Source organism: Somniosus microcephalus, chromosome 3 (assembly GCF_052327205.1).
Source record: "Somniosus microcephalus isolate GS21.2 chromosome 3, FLI_Smic_1.0, whole genome shotgun sequence".
Taxonomy (NCBI): Eukaryota; Metazoa; Chordata; class Chondrichthyes; order Squaliformes; family Somniosidae; genus Somniosus; species Somniosus microcephalus.
The window spans coordinates 240,254,544-240,268,419 of record NC_140989.1 but is presented as its reverse complement, the minus strand read 5'-3'; the positions used below and the strand labels follow the sequence as shown (position 1 = coordinate 240,268,419).

Sequence of the window (13,876 nt, the reverse complement as noted above, 5' to 3'; positions counted from 1 at the left end):
AGATAGGTCACTTTTTAAGGTACAACAGCAGTTTGCCCTCACCTGCCAACCTGTTGTTGACTCGATTGTGCCGTGACCACAGCCACAGGATGGCCTTGTCGAAGCTGTTGACCCGATCCATGGATTCCGCTGCCATGGTTTCGAAATGGGCGGCGCACTCCCTACAGCTGAAGAAGTGTTTGACGTATCGCCTCAGGGTGTAAAGAACCTCCAGAGGGTCAGTCCGAGCACCTGGGGGAAGATGGAAGAAGAGAAAGAAAAAATCACTGGAAAGGCCAGAGCCCAGAAATGGTTCCGCTCATCCCCCATTGCTCTGCGGCAGCCAGCGGTATCATTGAGAGCTCAGGGGTCACCTCCACTCTTTGCTTAGGCTGATTCCCCCGTTTGTAGGGGTCAATTCTCCCATTTGTTGGGGTCGATTCCCCCGTTTGTTGGGGTCGATTCCGCCCCCGTTTGTTGGGGTCGATTCCCCCCCGTTTGTTGGGGTCGATTCCCCTGTTTGTCGGGGTCGATTCCCCCGTTTGTAGGGGTTAGTTCCCCCGTTTGTAGGGGTCAATTCCACCATTTGTTGGGGTCGATTCCCCCATTTGTTGGGGTCGATTCCCCCCCCGTTTGTTGGGGTCGATTCCCCCCCGTTTGTTGGGGTCGATTCCCCTGTTTGTCGGGGTCGATTCCCCCGTTTGTAGGGGTCAATTCCCCCGTTTGTAGGGGTCAATTCCACCATTTGTTGGGGTCGATTCCCCCATTTGTTGGGGTCGATTCCCCCCCATTTGTTGGGGTCGATTCCCCTGTTTGTCGGGGTCGATTCCCCCGTTTGTCGGGGTCGATTCCCCCATTTGTCGGGGTCGATTCCCCCGTTTGTCGGGGTCGATTCCCCCGTTTGTCGGGGTCGATTCCCCCGTTTGGCGGGGTCGATTCCCCCGTTTGTCGGGGTCGATTCCCCCGTTTGTCGGGGTCGATTCCCCCGTTTGTTGGGGTCGATTCCCCCCCCGTTTGTTGGGTTTGATTCCCCCCTTTTTTGGAGTCGGTTCCCCCTGTTTGTTGGGTTAGATTCCCCCCTTTGCTGGTGTCGATTCCCCCCCCCAACCTTTACTGGGGTTGAGTATTCCCCCCTTTGCTAGTCACCCTTCAGTATCTCACTCACGCAGCCATTCTTCATGTGCGAGCCCAGACAGACAATGTTGGTGGGCTAATTTTAGTGGGGCAGGGGGGATGGGGGTGGCTCTCTGAACCAAACCCGTTCCTGCCCTCCCAACATCCATATACACACACTTCGAGCAGCAGTTGGGAGAGAGAACCATGGATAAATTGCCAGCCGCTGAAGTTCGGGGCGTTGAATTCAACTCTAATGTCCCACTGCTGCCCTAACTTGGCACAACCTGGAGTCTGAATGTGCGATCTTGATGCTCTTTATTTCTTAGTCTCCACTGGAAGCACATTTACCAACTGATGTACTGGTGGAGTCTCAAGGACACACCTGCTGTGAAAAACCCCACAGAGAAGGAGTAATGGCATGGGAAAACCTTCAAGTTCTCCTCCAAGTCACAGACTTGGACATATATCGCCCTTCCTTCATCGTCATTGGGTTAATATCCTGGAATTCCCTCCCTAACACTATTGCGGGAGCAGGATCAGCACAAGGACTGCAGCGGTTCAATTAATAGAGCCACCATTACTTTCTCAGGGCAACCAGAGATGGTCAAAAAATGTGGTCTTGCCAGTGTTGCCCACATCTCAAGAATATTTTTTTTTAAAAAGGATTCATCTGGTTTTGAGAAGCAAATTTAAATGCTTTCAAACCAGGACACTTCTGTAACTGAGAGACTCACAAAAGCCTCATGTAAGTAGGTCACTGTGAACTGCTCTCCTAGCTCCTGCAGGTCAGGTTTATTCATTAATTCTGACCTTTGAATGTGAATCATCTTAACCTTCCCCAAAAGCTGCCCCACCCCTCCCCATCTTCTTTTTCCTCTAGCGTGTCACCACCATGAGTGTGGCTGTTGATGTGCTGTGTACAGGAGAAGGTAATGTTCTGGGTAAGCCAACACAGACAGTGCTGATTCAAAGAGCGCAACACAGAGGAGATGGCAGTTAAAATATGAGGAACATAAACACTTTGCCCAAACCACAGTCTATATGACTCCCCATAAACTTCCCACTTGGCAAGTCTCTCACATTCAACATCAGCTTCACTCATTTCAACCAAGACTCAGTCTCGCACATCGAATTCTCCCACACCTTAAAATGTCACCGTATTATCGATGCTCTCTCTGTAGTTTGCTGCTTCCTTTTGTGGGAGGAGCTTGTCTGTTCCATCTCCAGGCTGACATGCTCCAGGGAAGGGGCTGAGAGAGCACAACATGTGTGACCAGTTGCCATTTTGGCCTGTGTCATTTTTGCCACCTTCCCACATAACCAGACGGGAGCGGAGAGTGCAATCTCACCTGCTACCCTTGAGTGACGGAAAGTGGAGGGGTTAGAGTGACTGGGGGTGGAGGGGTTAGAGTGACTGGGGGTGGAGGGGTTAGAGTGACTGGGGGTGGAGGGGTTAGAGTGACTGGGGGTGGAGGGGTTAGAGTGACTGGGGGTGGAGGGGTTAGAGTGACGGGGGTGGAGGGGTTAGAGTGGCTGGGGGTGGAGGGGTTAGAGTGACTGGGGGTGGAGGGGTAAGAGTGACAGGGGTGGAGGAGTTACAGTGACTGGGGTCGAGGGTTAGAGTGACTGGGGTGGAGGGGTTAGAGTGACGGGGAGTGGAGGGGTTAGAGTGACAGGGGTGGAGGGGTTAGAGTGACTGGGGTTGGAGGGGTTAGAGTGACTGGGGGTGGAGGGGTTACAGTGACTGGGGGTGGAGGGGTTAGAGTGACTGGGGGTGGAGGGGTTACAGTGACTGGGGGTGGAGGGGTTAGAGTGACTGGGGGTGGAGGGGTTACAGTGACGGGGGTGGAGGAGTTACAGTGACTGGGGGTGGAGGGGTTAGAGTGACGGGGGTGGAGGAGTTACAGTGACTGGGGATGGAGGGTTAGAGTGACTAGCGGTGGAGGGGTTAGAGTGACGGGGGGTGGAGGGGTTAGAGTGACTGGGGGTGGAGGGTTAGAGTGACTGTGGTTGGAGGGGTTAGTGTGACTAGGGTTGGAGGGGTTACAGTGACTGGGGGTGGAGGGGTTACAGTGACTGGGGGTGGAGGGGTTACAGTGACTGGGGGTGGAGGGGTTAGAGTGACTGGGGTGGAGGGTTAGAGTGACTGGGGTGGAGGGGTTAGAGTGACTGGGGGTGGACGGGTTAGAGTGACTGGGCGTGGAGGGTTAGAGTGACTGGGGGTGGAGGAGTTAGAGTGACTGGCAGTGGAGGGGTTAGAGTGACTGGCAGTGGAGGGGTTAGAGTGACTGGGGTGGAGGGGTTAGAGTGACTGGGGGTGGAGGGTTAGAGTGACTGTGGTTGGAGGGGTTAGTGTGACTGGGGTTGGAGGGGTTACAGTGACTGGGGGTGGAGGGGTTACAGTGACTGGGGGTGGAGGGGTTACAGTGACTGGGGGTGGAGGGGTTAGAGTGACTGGGGTGGAGGGTTAGAGTGACTGGGGTGGAGGGGTTAGAGTGACTGGGGGTGGAGGGGTTAGAGTGACTGGGGGTGGAGGGGTTAGAGTGACTGGGGGTGGAGGGGTTAGAGTGACTGGGGGTGGAGGGGTTAGAGTGACTGGGGTTGGAGGGGCTAGAGTGACTGGGGGTGGAGGGGTTAGAGTGACTGGGAGTGAAGGGGGTAGAGTGACTGGGGGTGGAGGGGTTAGAGTGACTGGGTGTGGAGGGTTAGAGTGACGGGGTGGAGGGGTTAGAGTGACTGGGGGTGGAGGAGTTAGAGTGACTGGGGGTGGACGGGTTAGAGTGACTGGGCGTGGAGGGTTAGAGTGACTGGGGGTGGAGGAGTTAGAGTGACTGGGGGTGGAGGGGTTAGAGTGACTGGGGTGGAGGGGTTAGAGTGACTGGCAGTGGAGGGGTTAGAGTGACTGGCAGTGGAGGGGTTAGAGTGACTGGGGTGGAGGGGTTAGAGTGACTGGGGGTGGAGGGTTAGAGTGACTGGGGTTGGAGGGGCTAGAGTGACTGGGGGTGGAGGGGTCAGAGTGACTGGGAGTGAAGGGGGTAGAGTGACTGGGGGTGGAGGATTAGAGTGACGGGAGTGGAGGGGTTAGAGTGACTGGGGGTGGAGGAGTTAGAGTGACTGGGGGTGGACGGGTTAGAGTGACTGGGCGTGGAGGGTTAGAGTGACTGGGGGTGGAGGAGTTAGAGTGACTGGGGGTGGAGGGGTTAGAGTGATGGGGTGGAGGGGTTAGAGTGACTGGCAGTGGAGGGGTTAGAGTGACTGGGGGTGGAGGAGTTAGAGTGACTGGGGGTGGGCGGGTTAGAGTGACTGGGCGTGGAGGGTTAGAGTGACTGGGGGTGGAGGAGTTAGAGTGACTGGGGGTGGAGGAGTTGGAGTGACTGGGGGTGGAGGGGTTATAGTGACTGGGGGTGGAGGGGTTAGAGTGACTGGCAGTGGAGGGGTTAGAGTGACTGGGGGTGGAGGGGTTAAAGTGACTGGGGGTGGACGGGTTAGAGTGACTGGAGGTGGAGGGTTAGAGTGACTGGCAGTGGAGGGGTTAGAGTGACTGGGGGTGGAGGAGTTAGAGTGACTGGGGGTGGACGGGTTAGAGTGACTGGGCGTGGAGGGTTAGAGTGACTGGGGGTGGAGGAGTTAGAGTGACTGGGGGTGGAGGAGTTAGAGTGACTGGGGGTGGAGGGGTTAGAGTGACTGGCAGTGGAGGGGTTAGAGTGACTGGGGGTGGAGGGGTTAGAGTGACTGGGGGTGGAGGGGTTAGAGTGACTGGGGGTGGAGGGTTAGAGTGACTGGGGGTGGAGGGTTAGAGTGACTGGGGGTGGATGGGTTAGAGTGACTGGGGGTGGAGGGATTAGAGTGACTGGGGGTGGAGGGGTTCGAGTGACTGGGGGTGGAGGGGTTAGAGTGACTGGGGGTGGAGGGGTTAGAGTGACTGGGGGTGGAGGGGTTATAGTGACTGGGGGTGGAGGGTTAGAGTGACTGGGGGTGGAGGGGTTAGAGTGACTGGGGGGTGGAGGGATTAGAGTGACTGGGGGTGGAGGGGTTAGAGTGACTCGGGGTGGAGGGGTTAGAGTGACTGGCAGTGGAGGGGTTAGAGTGACTTAGAGGATGAGACCGGGAAATTAATGGTGGGAAACATGGAGATGGCAAAAAACCTGAACAATTATTTTGTATCAGTCTTTACAGTAGAGGACACTAAGAATATCCCAACACTGGACAAACAGGGGGCTCTCGGGGGGGAGGAACTAAATACGATTAAAATCACGAAGGAAGTGGTACTTGGTAAAATAATGGGACTCACGGCAGATAAATCCCCTGGACCTGATGGCTTGCATCCTAGGGTCTTGAGCGATGTGACGGTAGGGATTGTGGATGCATTGGGAATAATTTTCCAAAACTCACTGGACTCAGCAAAGGTCCCAGCAGATTGGAAAACTGCTAATGTAACACCCTTATTTAAAAAGGGTAGTAGGCAGAAGGCTGGAAACTATAGACCTGTTAGCCTAACATCTGTGGTTGGTAAAATGTTAGAGTCCATTATTACGGAGACAGTAACGGGACATTTGGATAAACATAATTTAATAGGACAAACTCAGCATGGTTTCATGAAGGGGAAGTCATGTTTGACAAATTTGCTTGAGTTTTTTGAGGAAGTAACATACAGGGTGGATAAAGGGGAACCAGTGGACATAGTGTATTTAGACTTCCAAAAGGCATTTGACAAGGTGCCACACAAAAGATTATTGCTCAAGATAGAAAATCACGGGATTGGGGGTAATATTCTGGCGTGGGTGGAGGATTGGCTCTCTAACAGAAAGCAGAGAGTTGGGATAAATGGTTCGTTCTCAGATTGGCAACCAGTAACTAGTGGTGTTCCGCAGGGGTCAGTGCTGGGTCCCCAACTCTTTACAATCTATATTAACGATTTGGAGGAGGGGACCGAGTGTAACATATCAAAGTTTGCAGATGATACAAAGATGGGACGGAAAGTAGTGAGTGAGGAGGACATAAAAAACCTGCAAAGGGGCATAGACAGGCTAAGTAAGTGGGCAGAGATTTGGCAGATGGAATACAATACTGGAAAGTGTGAGGTTATGCACTTTGGCAGGAAAAATCATAGAGCAAGTTATTATCTTAATGGCAAGAAACTGGAAAGTACTGTAGTACAAAGGGATCTGGGGGTCCTGGTGCAGGAAACTCAAAAAGTTAGTATGCAGGTGCAGCAAGTGATCAAGAAGGCCAATGGAATGTTGGCTTTTATTGCTAGGGGGATGGAATATAAAAACAGGGAGGTATTGCTGCAGTTGTACAAGGTATTGGTGAGACCGCACCTGGAATACTGCGTACAGTTTTGGTGTCCATACTTAAGAAAAGACATACTTGCTCTCGAGTCAGTACAAAGAAGGTTCACTCGGTTAATCCCGGGGATGAGGGGGTGGTCATATGAGGAGAGGTTGAGTAGATTGGCACTCTACTCATTGGAGTTCAGAAGAATGAGAGGCGATCTTATTGAAACATATAAGATTGTGAAGGGGCTTGATCGGGTGGATGCGGTGAGGATGTTCCCAATGAGGGTGAAACTAGAACTAGGGGGCATAATCTTAAAATAAGGGGCTGCTCTTTCAAAACTGAGATGAGGAGAAACTTCTTCACTCAGAGGGTTGTAGGTTTGTGGAATTTGCTACCCCAGAAAGCTGTGGAAGCTACATCATTACATAAATTTAAAACAGAAATAGATAGTTTCCTAGAAGTCAAGGGAATTAAGGGTTACGGGGAGCGGGCAGGAAATTGGACATGAGTCTAGGTTCGGAATGGTCATGGCCCTGTGGGTAGTGGAGTGGGCCCAGGGGCCGTGTAGCCTGGTTCTGCTCCTACTGTGTTCTAATTCTGTGTTAGATTTCAGGAGATGGTTTTATTCCTGTTCCTGGCTGGGGTGGAGATCGCCTTTACAGAAGGTAAGTACTGTGGAAAATATAAGGACAGAGTGATCTCCTGGAAGAATTTCGATCGCCTAGATGGGTCAGAGAGGAATTTCCCAGATTTTTTTCTCCCAAATTGGCCATTGGGTCTTTATCTGGTTTTTCGCCTCTCCCGGAAGATCACATGGGTTCGGGTGGATGCAGAGTGATAGAAGATTTGAGGTTAGGATCAGATCAGCCATGATCTTATTGAATGGTGGAGCAGGCTCGAGGGGCCGATTGGCCTACTCCTGCTCCTATTTCTTATGTTTCTTCTTATGTTCTTATGACTGGGGGTGGAGGGGTTAGAGTGATGGGGGGTGGAGTGTTGGAGTGACTGGGGGTGGAGGGGTTAGAGTGACTGGGGGTGGAGGGGTTAGAGTGACTGGGGGTGGAGGGTTAGAGTGACTGGGGGTGGAGGGGTTAGAGTGACTGGGGGTGGAGGGGTTAGAGTGACTGGGGGTGGAGGGGTTAGAGTGACTGGGGGTGGAGGGGTTAGAGTGACTGGGGGTGGAGGGGTTAGAGTGACTGGGGGTGGAGGGGTTAGAGTGACTGGGGGTGGAGGGGTTAGAGTGACTGGGGGTGGAGGGGTTAGAGTGACTGGGGGTGGAGGGGTTAGAGTGACTGGGGGTGGAGGGGTTAGAGTGACTGGGGTGGAGGGGTTAGAGTGATGGGGGGTGGAGTGGTTAGAGAGACTGGGGGGTGGAGGGGTTAGAGTGACTGGGGGTGGAGGGGTTAGAGTGACTGGGGGTGGAGGGGTTAGAGAGACTGGGGGGTGGAGGGGTTAGAGTGACTGGGGGTGGAGGGGTTAGAGTGACTGGGGTGGAGGGGTTAGAGTGACTGGGGGTGGAGGGGTTAGAGTGACTGGGGGTGGAGGGGTTAGAGTGACTGGGGGTGGAGGGGTTAGAGTGACTGGGGGTGGAAGCGTCAGAGTGACTGGGGGTGGAGGGGTTGGAGTGACTGGGGGTGGAGGGGTTAGAGTGACTGGGGTGGAGGGGTTAGAGTGACTTGGGGTGGAGGGGTTAGAGTGACTGGGGGTGGCGGGGTTAGAGTGACTGGGGTTGCAGGGGTTAGAGTGACTGGGGGTGCAGGGGTTAGAGTGACTGGGGGTGGAGGGGTTAGAGTGACTGGGGGTGGAGGGTTAAAGTGACTGGGGGTGGAGGGTTAGAGTGACTGGGGGTGGAGGGTTAAAGTGACTGGGGGTGGAGGGGTTAGAGTGACTGGGGGTGGAGGAGTTAGAGTGACTGGGGGTGGAGGAGTTAGAGTGACTGGGGATGGAGGGTTAGAGTGACTGGGGATGGAGGGCTAGAGTGACTGGGGGTGGAGGAGTTAGAGTGACTGGGGGTGGAGGGTTAGAGTGACTGGGGATGGAGGGCTAGAGTGACTGGGGGTGGAGGGGTTAGAGTGACTGTGGGTGGAGGGTGTAGAGTGACTGTGCGTGGAGGGGTTAGAGTGACTGGGGGTGGAGGGGTTAGAGTGACTGGGGGTGGAGGGGCTAGAGTGACTGGGGGTGGATGGTTAGAGTGACTGGGGGTGGAGGGGTTAGAGTGACTGGGGCTGGAGGGGTTAGAGTAACTGGGGGTGGAGGGGTTCGAGTGACTGGGGTTGGAGGGGTTAGAGTGACTGGGGGTGGACGGGTTAGAGTGACTGGGGGTGGAGGGGTTAGAGTGACTGGGGGTGGAGGGTTAGAGTGACTGGGGGTGGAGGGGTTAGAGTGACTGGGGTTGGAGGGGTTAGAGTGACTGGGGGTGGAGGGGTTAGAGTGACTGGGGGTGGAGGGGTTAGAGTGACTGGTGTTGGAGGGGTTAGAGTGACGGGGGCGGAGGGGTTAGAGTGACTGGGGGTGGAGGGGTTAGAGTGACTGGGCGTGGGGGGTTAGAGTGATTGGGCATGGAGGGTTAGAGTGATTGGGTGTGGAGGGGTTAGAGTGACGGTCGGTGGAGGGGTTAGAGTGACTGGGGTGGACAGGTTAGAGTGAAGGGGGTTGGAGGGTTAGAGTGACTGGCGGCGGAGGGTTAGAGTGACTGGCGGTGGGGGGGTTAGAGTGACTGGGGGTGGAGGGATTAGAGTGACTGGGGGTGGAAGGGTTAGAGTGACTGGTGGTGGAGGGGTTAGAGTGACTGGCGATGCAGGGGTTCGAGTGACTGGCGATGGATGGGTTCGAGTGACTGGCGATGGAGGAGTTAGAGTGACTGGCGATGGAGGGGTTCGAGTGATCGGTAGTGGAGGGGTTAAGATGACTAGCAGTGGAGCGGTTAGGGTGACTGACAGCACATTGCAAGAAGCAGGGATCCACCCAAACTGCAATCTGAGCATTCTAAACACTCTGCGCTGGTGGTGAAGTCTCATGGCTTCCAATTATGTCACACTTTTTAAATCTCACAATTGTCACTCCTCAGAACTTGTCATCCGTTAAACCTCCATTTCAGTTCCAATCTCCCTCACTCCTGGAGTTCCATTTTCTTCCTCAAATTAGTATTGAAGAAATGTGTATCCAGCACAAGGGAAGCGATTTACAGGACTCCATAGATGAGGTCTATAAATAATGGCTTTTCCAAAACTAGAACTAAAAATCTGTTATCTTTTAACAAATCTGAAGGAACTCTATGGGCGAAGACAGATCACAATGGCAGTCACCCATACAATTAACTTTACCTTTTAAGATAGGAGATAGATGACATATAACAAAACATAGAAAGATGAAGCCTTACTTTTTCCCGTGAGTGCCGCTGATTCGTTGTGTTTTGCAGCCTGCACCGTCAAGAGGTGGAACAGAGTCCAGAGGGAACATGGGTAACCTCGGAACTGCGGCCTGCTGCCGCGGCAACCCACCCAATTCACTCCATCTGGTAACAAGGCCCCAGTTATCTAGGAAACAAAGAACAAAATTAATACTGATGTGATTTTGACACTTTCAGAACATGTTTGGTACACTCTCTACACACAAACATGTACAGAAGCTGACACTCAGACACAGTGGCCCGGATTTTGTGGTGCCGATGACGGTGCAAGCTCTGTGTACGCCGTCGTAAGCCTTGTTAAAGGCCCTGCGAAAACCCGGAACTTGTGATCTGTCAAGTTTCACCCTCGACAAATCTACCGCAGCGACCCAAAAATCACTTTCGCTGGCGCAGAGTTGGGCTATTTGCCCAACTACTGCCCAGCAAATGCCCATGAAACCCTTATGTCTGCCAAAAGCAAGCGTCGGCCCGGCTTTCACCAGCGTAAGGGTTAATATAAATCTTAAATTAATTTTTTTTAAAGAAAACATCATGCACAAACATTTAAAATTAGTTTATGTAAATTTTAGCACGGATTAAAATGTTTAAAATTATTTTTCAAAAATTTTTAATTTTTATTGTAAATGCTTCATTGCAGGGACATTTAATTAAATTGGAAAATGGGAACATTTATTTTTATTCCAGTTGTATAAATTATTTAATTATTTGGGGATTCCTCATATGCTTTTGGGGATTCCGTTCGTAAATGGAATCACCATAAGCATATTAGGAATCCTCCTTCCTGATTGGAGGACCTAGCCCACGTGATCCCAGGGATGCTTCCAAACTGCCTGCACCCCTGGGATCCGTGGGCCTTTACGCAGCTGTATGCCTGCAGGCCCGGCACCCAAAGTCTCTGAAGCCCGAGAGCCTGAAGGTAAGTTCGGATTTTTAAAATCGGGTCAGAAGTGTACTCCGGAGGTAGGCCTCTGACTGCAAATTCCGGCCCAAATTAAAGCTGTACATCACAAATGGAACTGAATAGGATCATTAGGAACAGGAGTAGGCCATTCAGCCCCTCAAGTCTGCTCTGCCATGCAATTAGACCATGGCTGATTTGCAGCTCAGCTCCATTTACCCGTCTTTGCACCACAACAAGTTGTTTGCTCTTACTTGTACTACACATATGCTAGAGCGAACTTAAAAATACTGCACCAGAGAGGAGTAAATTATTCCTTTTACCAGGTGTGCTCTGTATAAGGTTTCACACAGAGATGCATGCATGCCTTATAGCATCAAATGTGAGATGCAATCTCAGAGCTAGTGTATGCTTTCCATGTATAGTAATGCCTCGCAGACACAGTACCACGAGAGTGAATGATTCCCTCCTGCTCATTGTACTATCTAAGAACTCAGATTGCAACACACATAAACCACGCTATACCAGACAGGAGTGGGTTCCATTCGCTCCCTACATACAGAATTGAGTGGATACTGAGACACACAACAGCTATTGAGCACCAGATGGGAATGAGTTGTTCTCTTTTATCAGTGTATGCTGTGCACATAATGTTACGTCCGTGTAATAATAAGAAAAGGACTGCAGACAACGGTACAACAGGTGTTTACTCAACGTGGTTCAAACTGCAACTTAAACAACAGATTACTACTCAGCGTTATATACAGGTGTGGTCGCTGCCGGTACTACAGTATACATGAGCTGTAGAAAGTAGCTCCCCCCTTAAAGGTACATACATTACAATTCCTCCCCTTTTAGATTAACAGTACCATAACACTCATTTAACAATTAAATATCAAACTAATTACAATTAACACTTTTAACATGCAACATTAGCTGAAAATAGTCTATTTATAAATTCAGTCTTTGGGGAGGCTTCCTGATCCTTTCTGGATAGCGCCTTTCCCGAGTGTCTTGCTCTTGGTGCGGAGGCAATTCTGGCCCCCTGTCGTCGGTTGGTTCATCAGCTTCCGATGCTACTGTTTCTGGGGTAGATGCTACCTGTACGTCGGGTTCATCACCAGGTACGTATGGGCGAGGCATGGGGTTGACTTGTTCCTGTGACTCTAGGATCTGGTCAGCATGGCATCTCACAATGCTCTCCCCAACGTCCACTGTGTACATTAGTGGGCCCTGCCGTGTGCATATCGTTCCTGGCTGCCATTTTTCTGTTTGGTAGTCGCGGGCCAAGACTGGTTGCCCTACATTGAAGCTCCTTGTTGACTTCTCATGGATGTGCTGGAATTGCTTACTCTCAAAATCTCTTCGTACGTTTGGTCTGACCAAATCCAGGCGAGATCTTAACCTTCGGTTAAAGAACATCATGGCTGGGGCCTGGTTGGTGACTGCATGTGTCGCATTCCGGTAGGCGAACAGGAAATTGTCCACCTTGTGCTGCAGCGGAATGTTGTCATTGTACATAGCCTTTATTGCCTTCTTAAAGGTTTGTACGAACCTCTCAGCCAATCCATTTGTGGCTGGATGATACGGGGCGGATGTGTAATGCCTTACCCCATTCTTTTTCAAGAACCTCCGGAACTCTTCGGACACAAACTGTGGTCCGTTGTCGGAGCAAATCTGTTCTGGCAAGCCATTCCTGGCAAAAATGGTCCGTAGGACTGCAATAGTTTTCTCCGTGGTGGTGGAGGACATTTTGATGACCTCAGGCCATTTCGAGTGCGCATCCATGGCTACTAAAAACATTGAGTCCATGAATGGACCAGCAAAATCAATATGCACCCGTTGCCATGGAGATGAGGGCCACTCCCATGGGTGTAGAGGGGCCTGTGGTGGTGCATTTTGGACTTTCTGGCATCCTGAGCAGCTCTTTGTCAGGTCCTCGATTTGTTTATCGATTCCCGGCCACCACACATAAGCCCTGGCTAGGCTTTTCATTTTTGCCCCTCCCAGATGACCCTCATGAAGCTCATTGAGCACTCTATCCTGTAACTTGGGTGGAATTACCACTCGGGATCCACACATCAAGGTCCCCCGGCACACTGACAGCTGTTCTCTCCTTGTCGAGAATGCTGGCAACAGTGAGTCGCCATGTGCTGGCCATCCCTTCACCGTCAAATCATATACCCGAGACAGTGTCGGGTCATTTCGGGTTTCCTTTGCGATACAAGCGTTAGTTACCGGTAGATATTCAACTATAGTCGAATGGAATATTTCGACAGGATCCACTGCTGGTGCTTCCTCCGCAGTAGGCAGTGGCAGGCGTGATAGCCCATCAGCATTTCCATGTTGTTTCGAGCCCTTATATTCAATCTCATAGTGGTGCGCCCCTAGAAAAAGTGACCATCTTTTTAGTCGTTGCGCAGTCATCACCGGAACGCCCTTCTTCGGATTAAAAATGGAGACAAGATGCTGGTGATCAGTCAGCAAGGTGAATTTCTGCCCGTGCAGATAGTGATTGAAGTTTTTCGCTCCCCACACTAGGCTGAGGGCCTCCCTGTCAATCTGGGCATAGTTACGCTCGGCTGAGGTTAGTGATCATGACGCAAAGGCTATTTGCCTCTCTGAGCCGTCCAAGAATTTGTGCGACAGCACCGCTCCAATGCCGTAGGGTGACTCATCACATGCCAACCGAATTGGTAATGCCGGGTTGTAATGGGCCAATACCTCTTTCGATGTGATTAGTGTTTTGCTCTTCTGGAAAGCTCGTCTACATTCGTCACTCCACTTCCATGGCACCCCAGTTTGCAGTAGGGTGTTCAGTGGGTGTAGTACTGTAGACAAATTTGGCAAGAACTTATGGTAGTAGTTTACCAGCCCGAGGAACGACCTCAGTTGTGACACATTTTCCGGTGCTGGAGCCTTGACTACTGCCTCAATCTTCTCTGAGGACTTATGTAACCCCTCTTTATCGATAACGTGGCCACAATACGAGATCTGTTTTCTGAAAAACTCGCATTTGGGGCGGTTAGCTCGGAGCCCATATCCCTGCCGACTCCGTTGTATCTCTGCGGCGCCCCGTGCTGCTGCTTCGTGTGATACTGCAATGCTGAAAGCCTTGTCCAGCGTAAGATCCTTTTCTGATAGAAGCCGTTTCTGGGTTCCTTCCAAACTGGCAGTGTTTCGATGGCTTGCGC

General features: G+C 51.7%; 1 protein-coding gene across 3 annotated transcripts in view; it reads right to left on the bottom strand.

Moving 5' to 3' along the window:
- qsox1 (quiescin Q6 sulfhydryl oxidase 1) overlaps positions 1-13,876 on the bottom strand; it is a 275,366-nt gene that overhangs the window by 31,255 nt on the left and 230,235 nt on the right. For all 3 annotated transcript variants that reach the window (XM_085982257.1, XM_085982256.1, XM_085982258.1), the window contains exons 10-11: positions 9,755-9,911; positions 43-231 (exon numbers count right to left, since the gene is read on the bottom strand). In XM_085982257.1, coding sequence (XP_085838383.1) covers positions 43-231; positions 9,755-9,911 — 346 coding nt within the window. The remainder of the gene's footprint in view (positions 1-42; positions 232-9,754; positions 9,912-13,876) is intronic.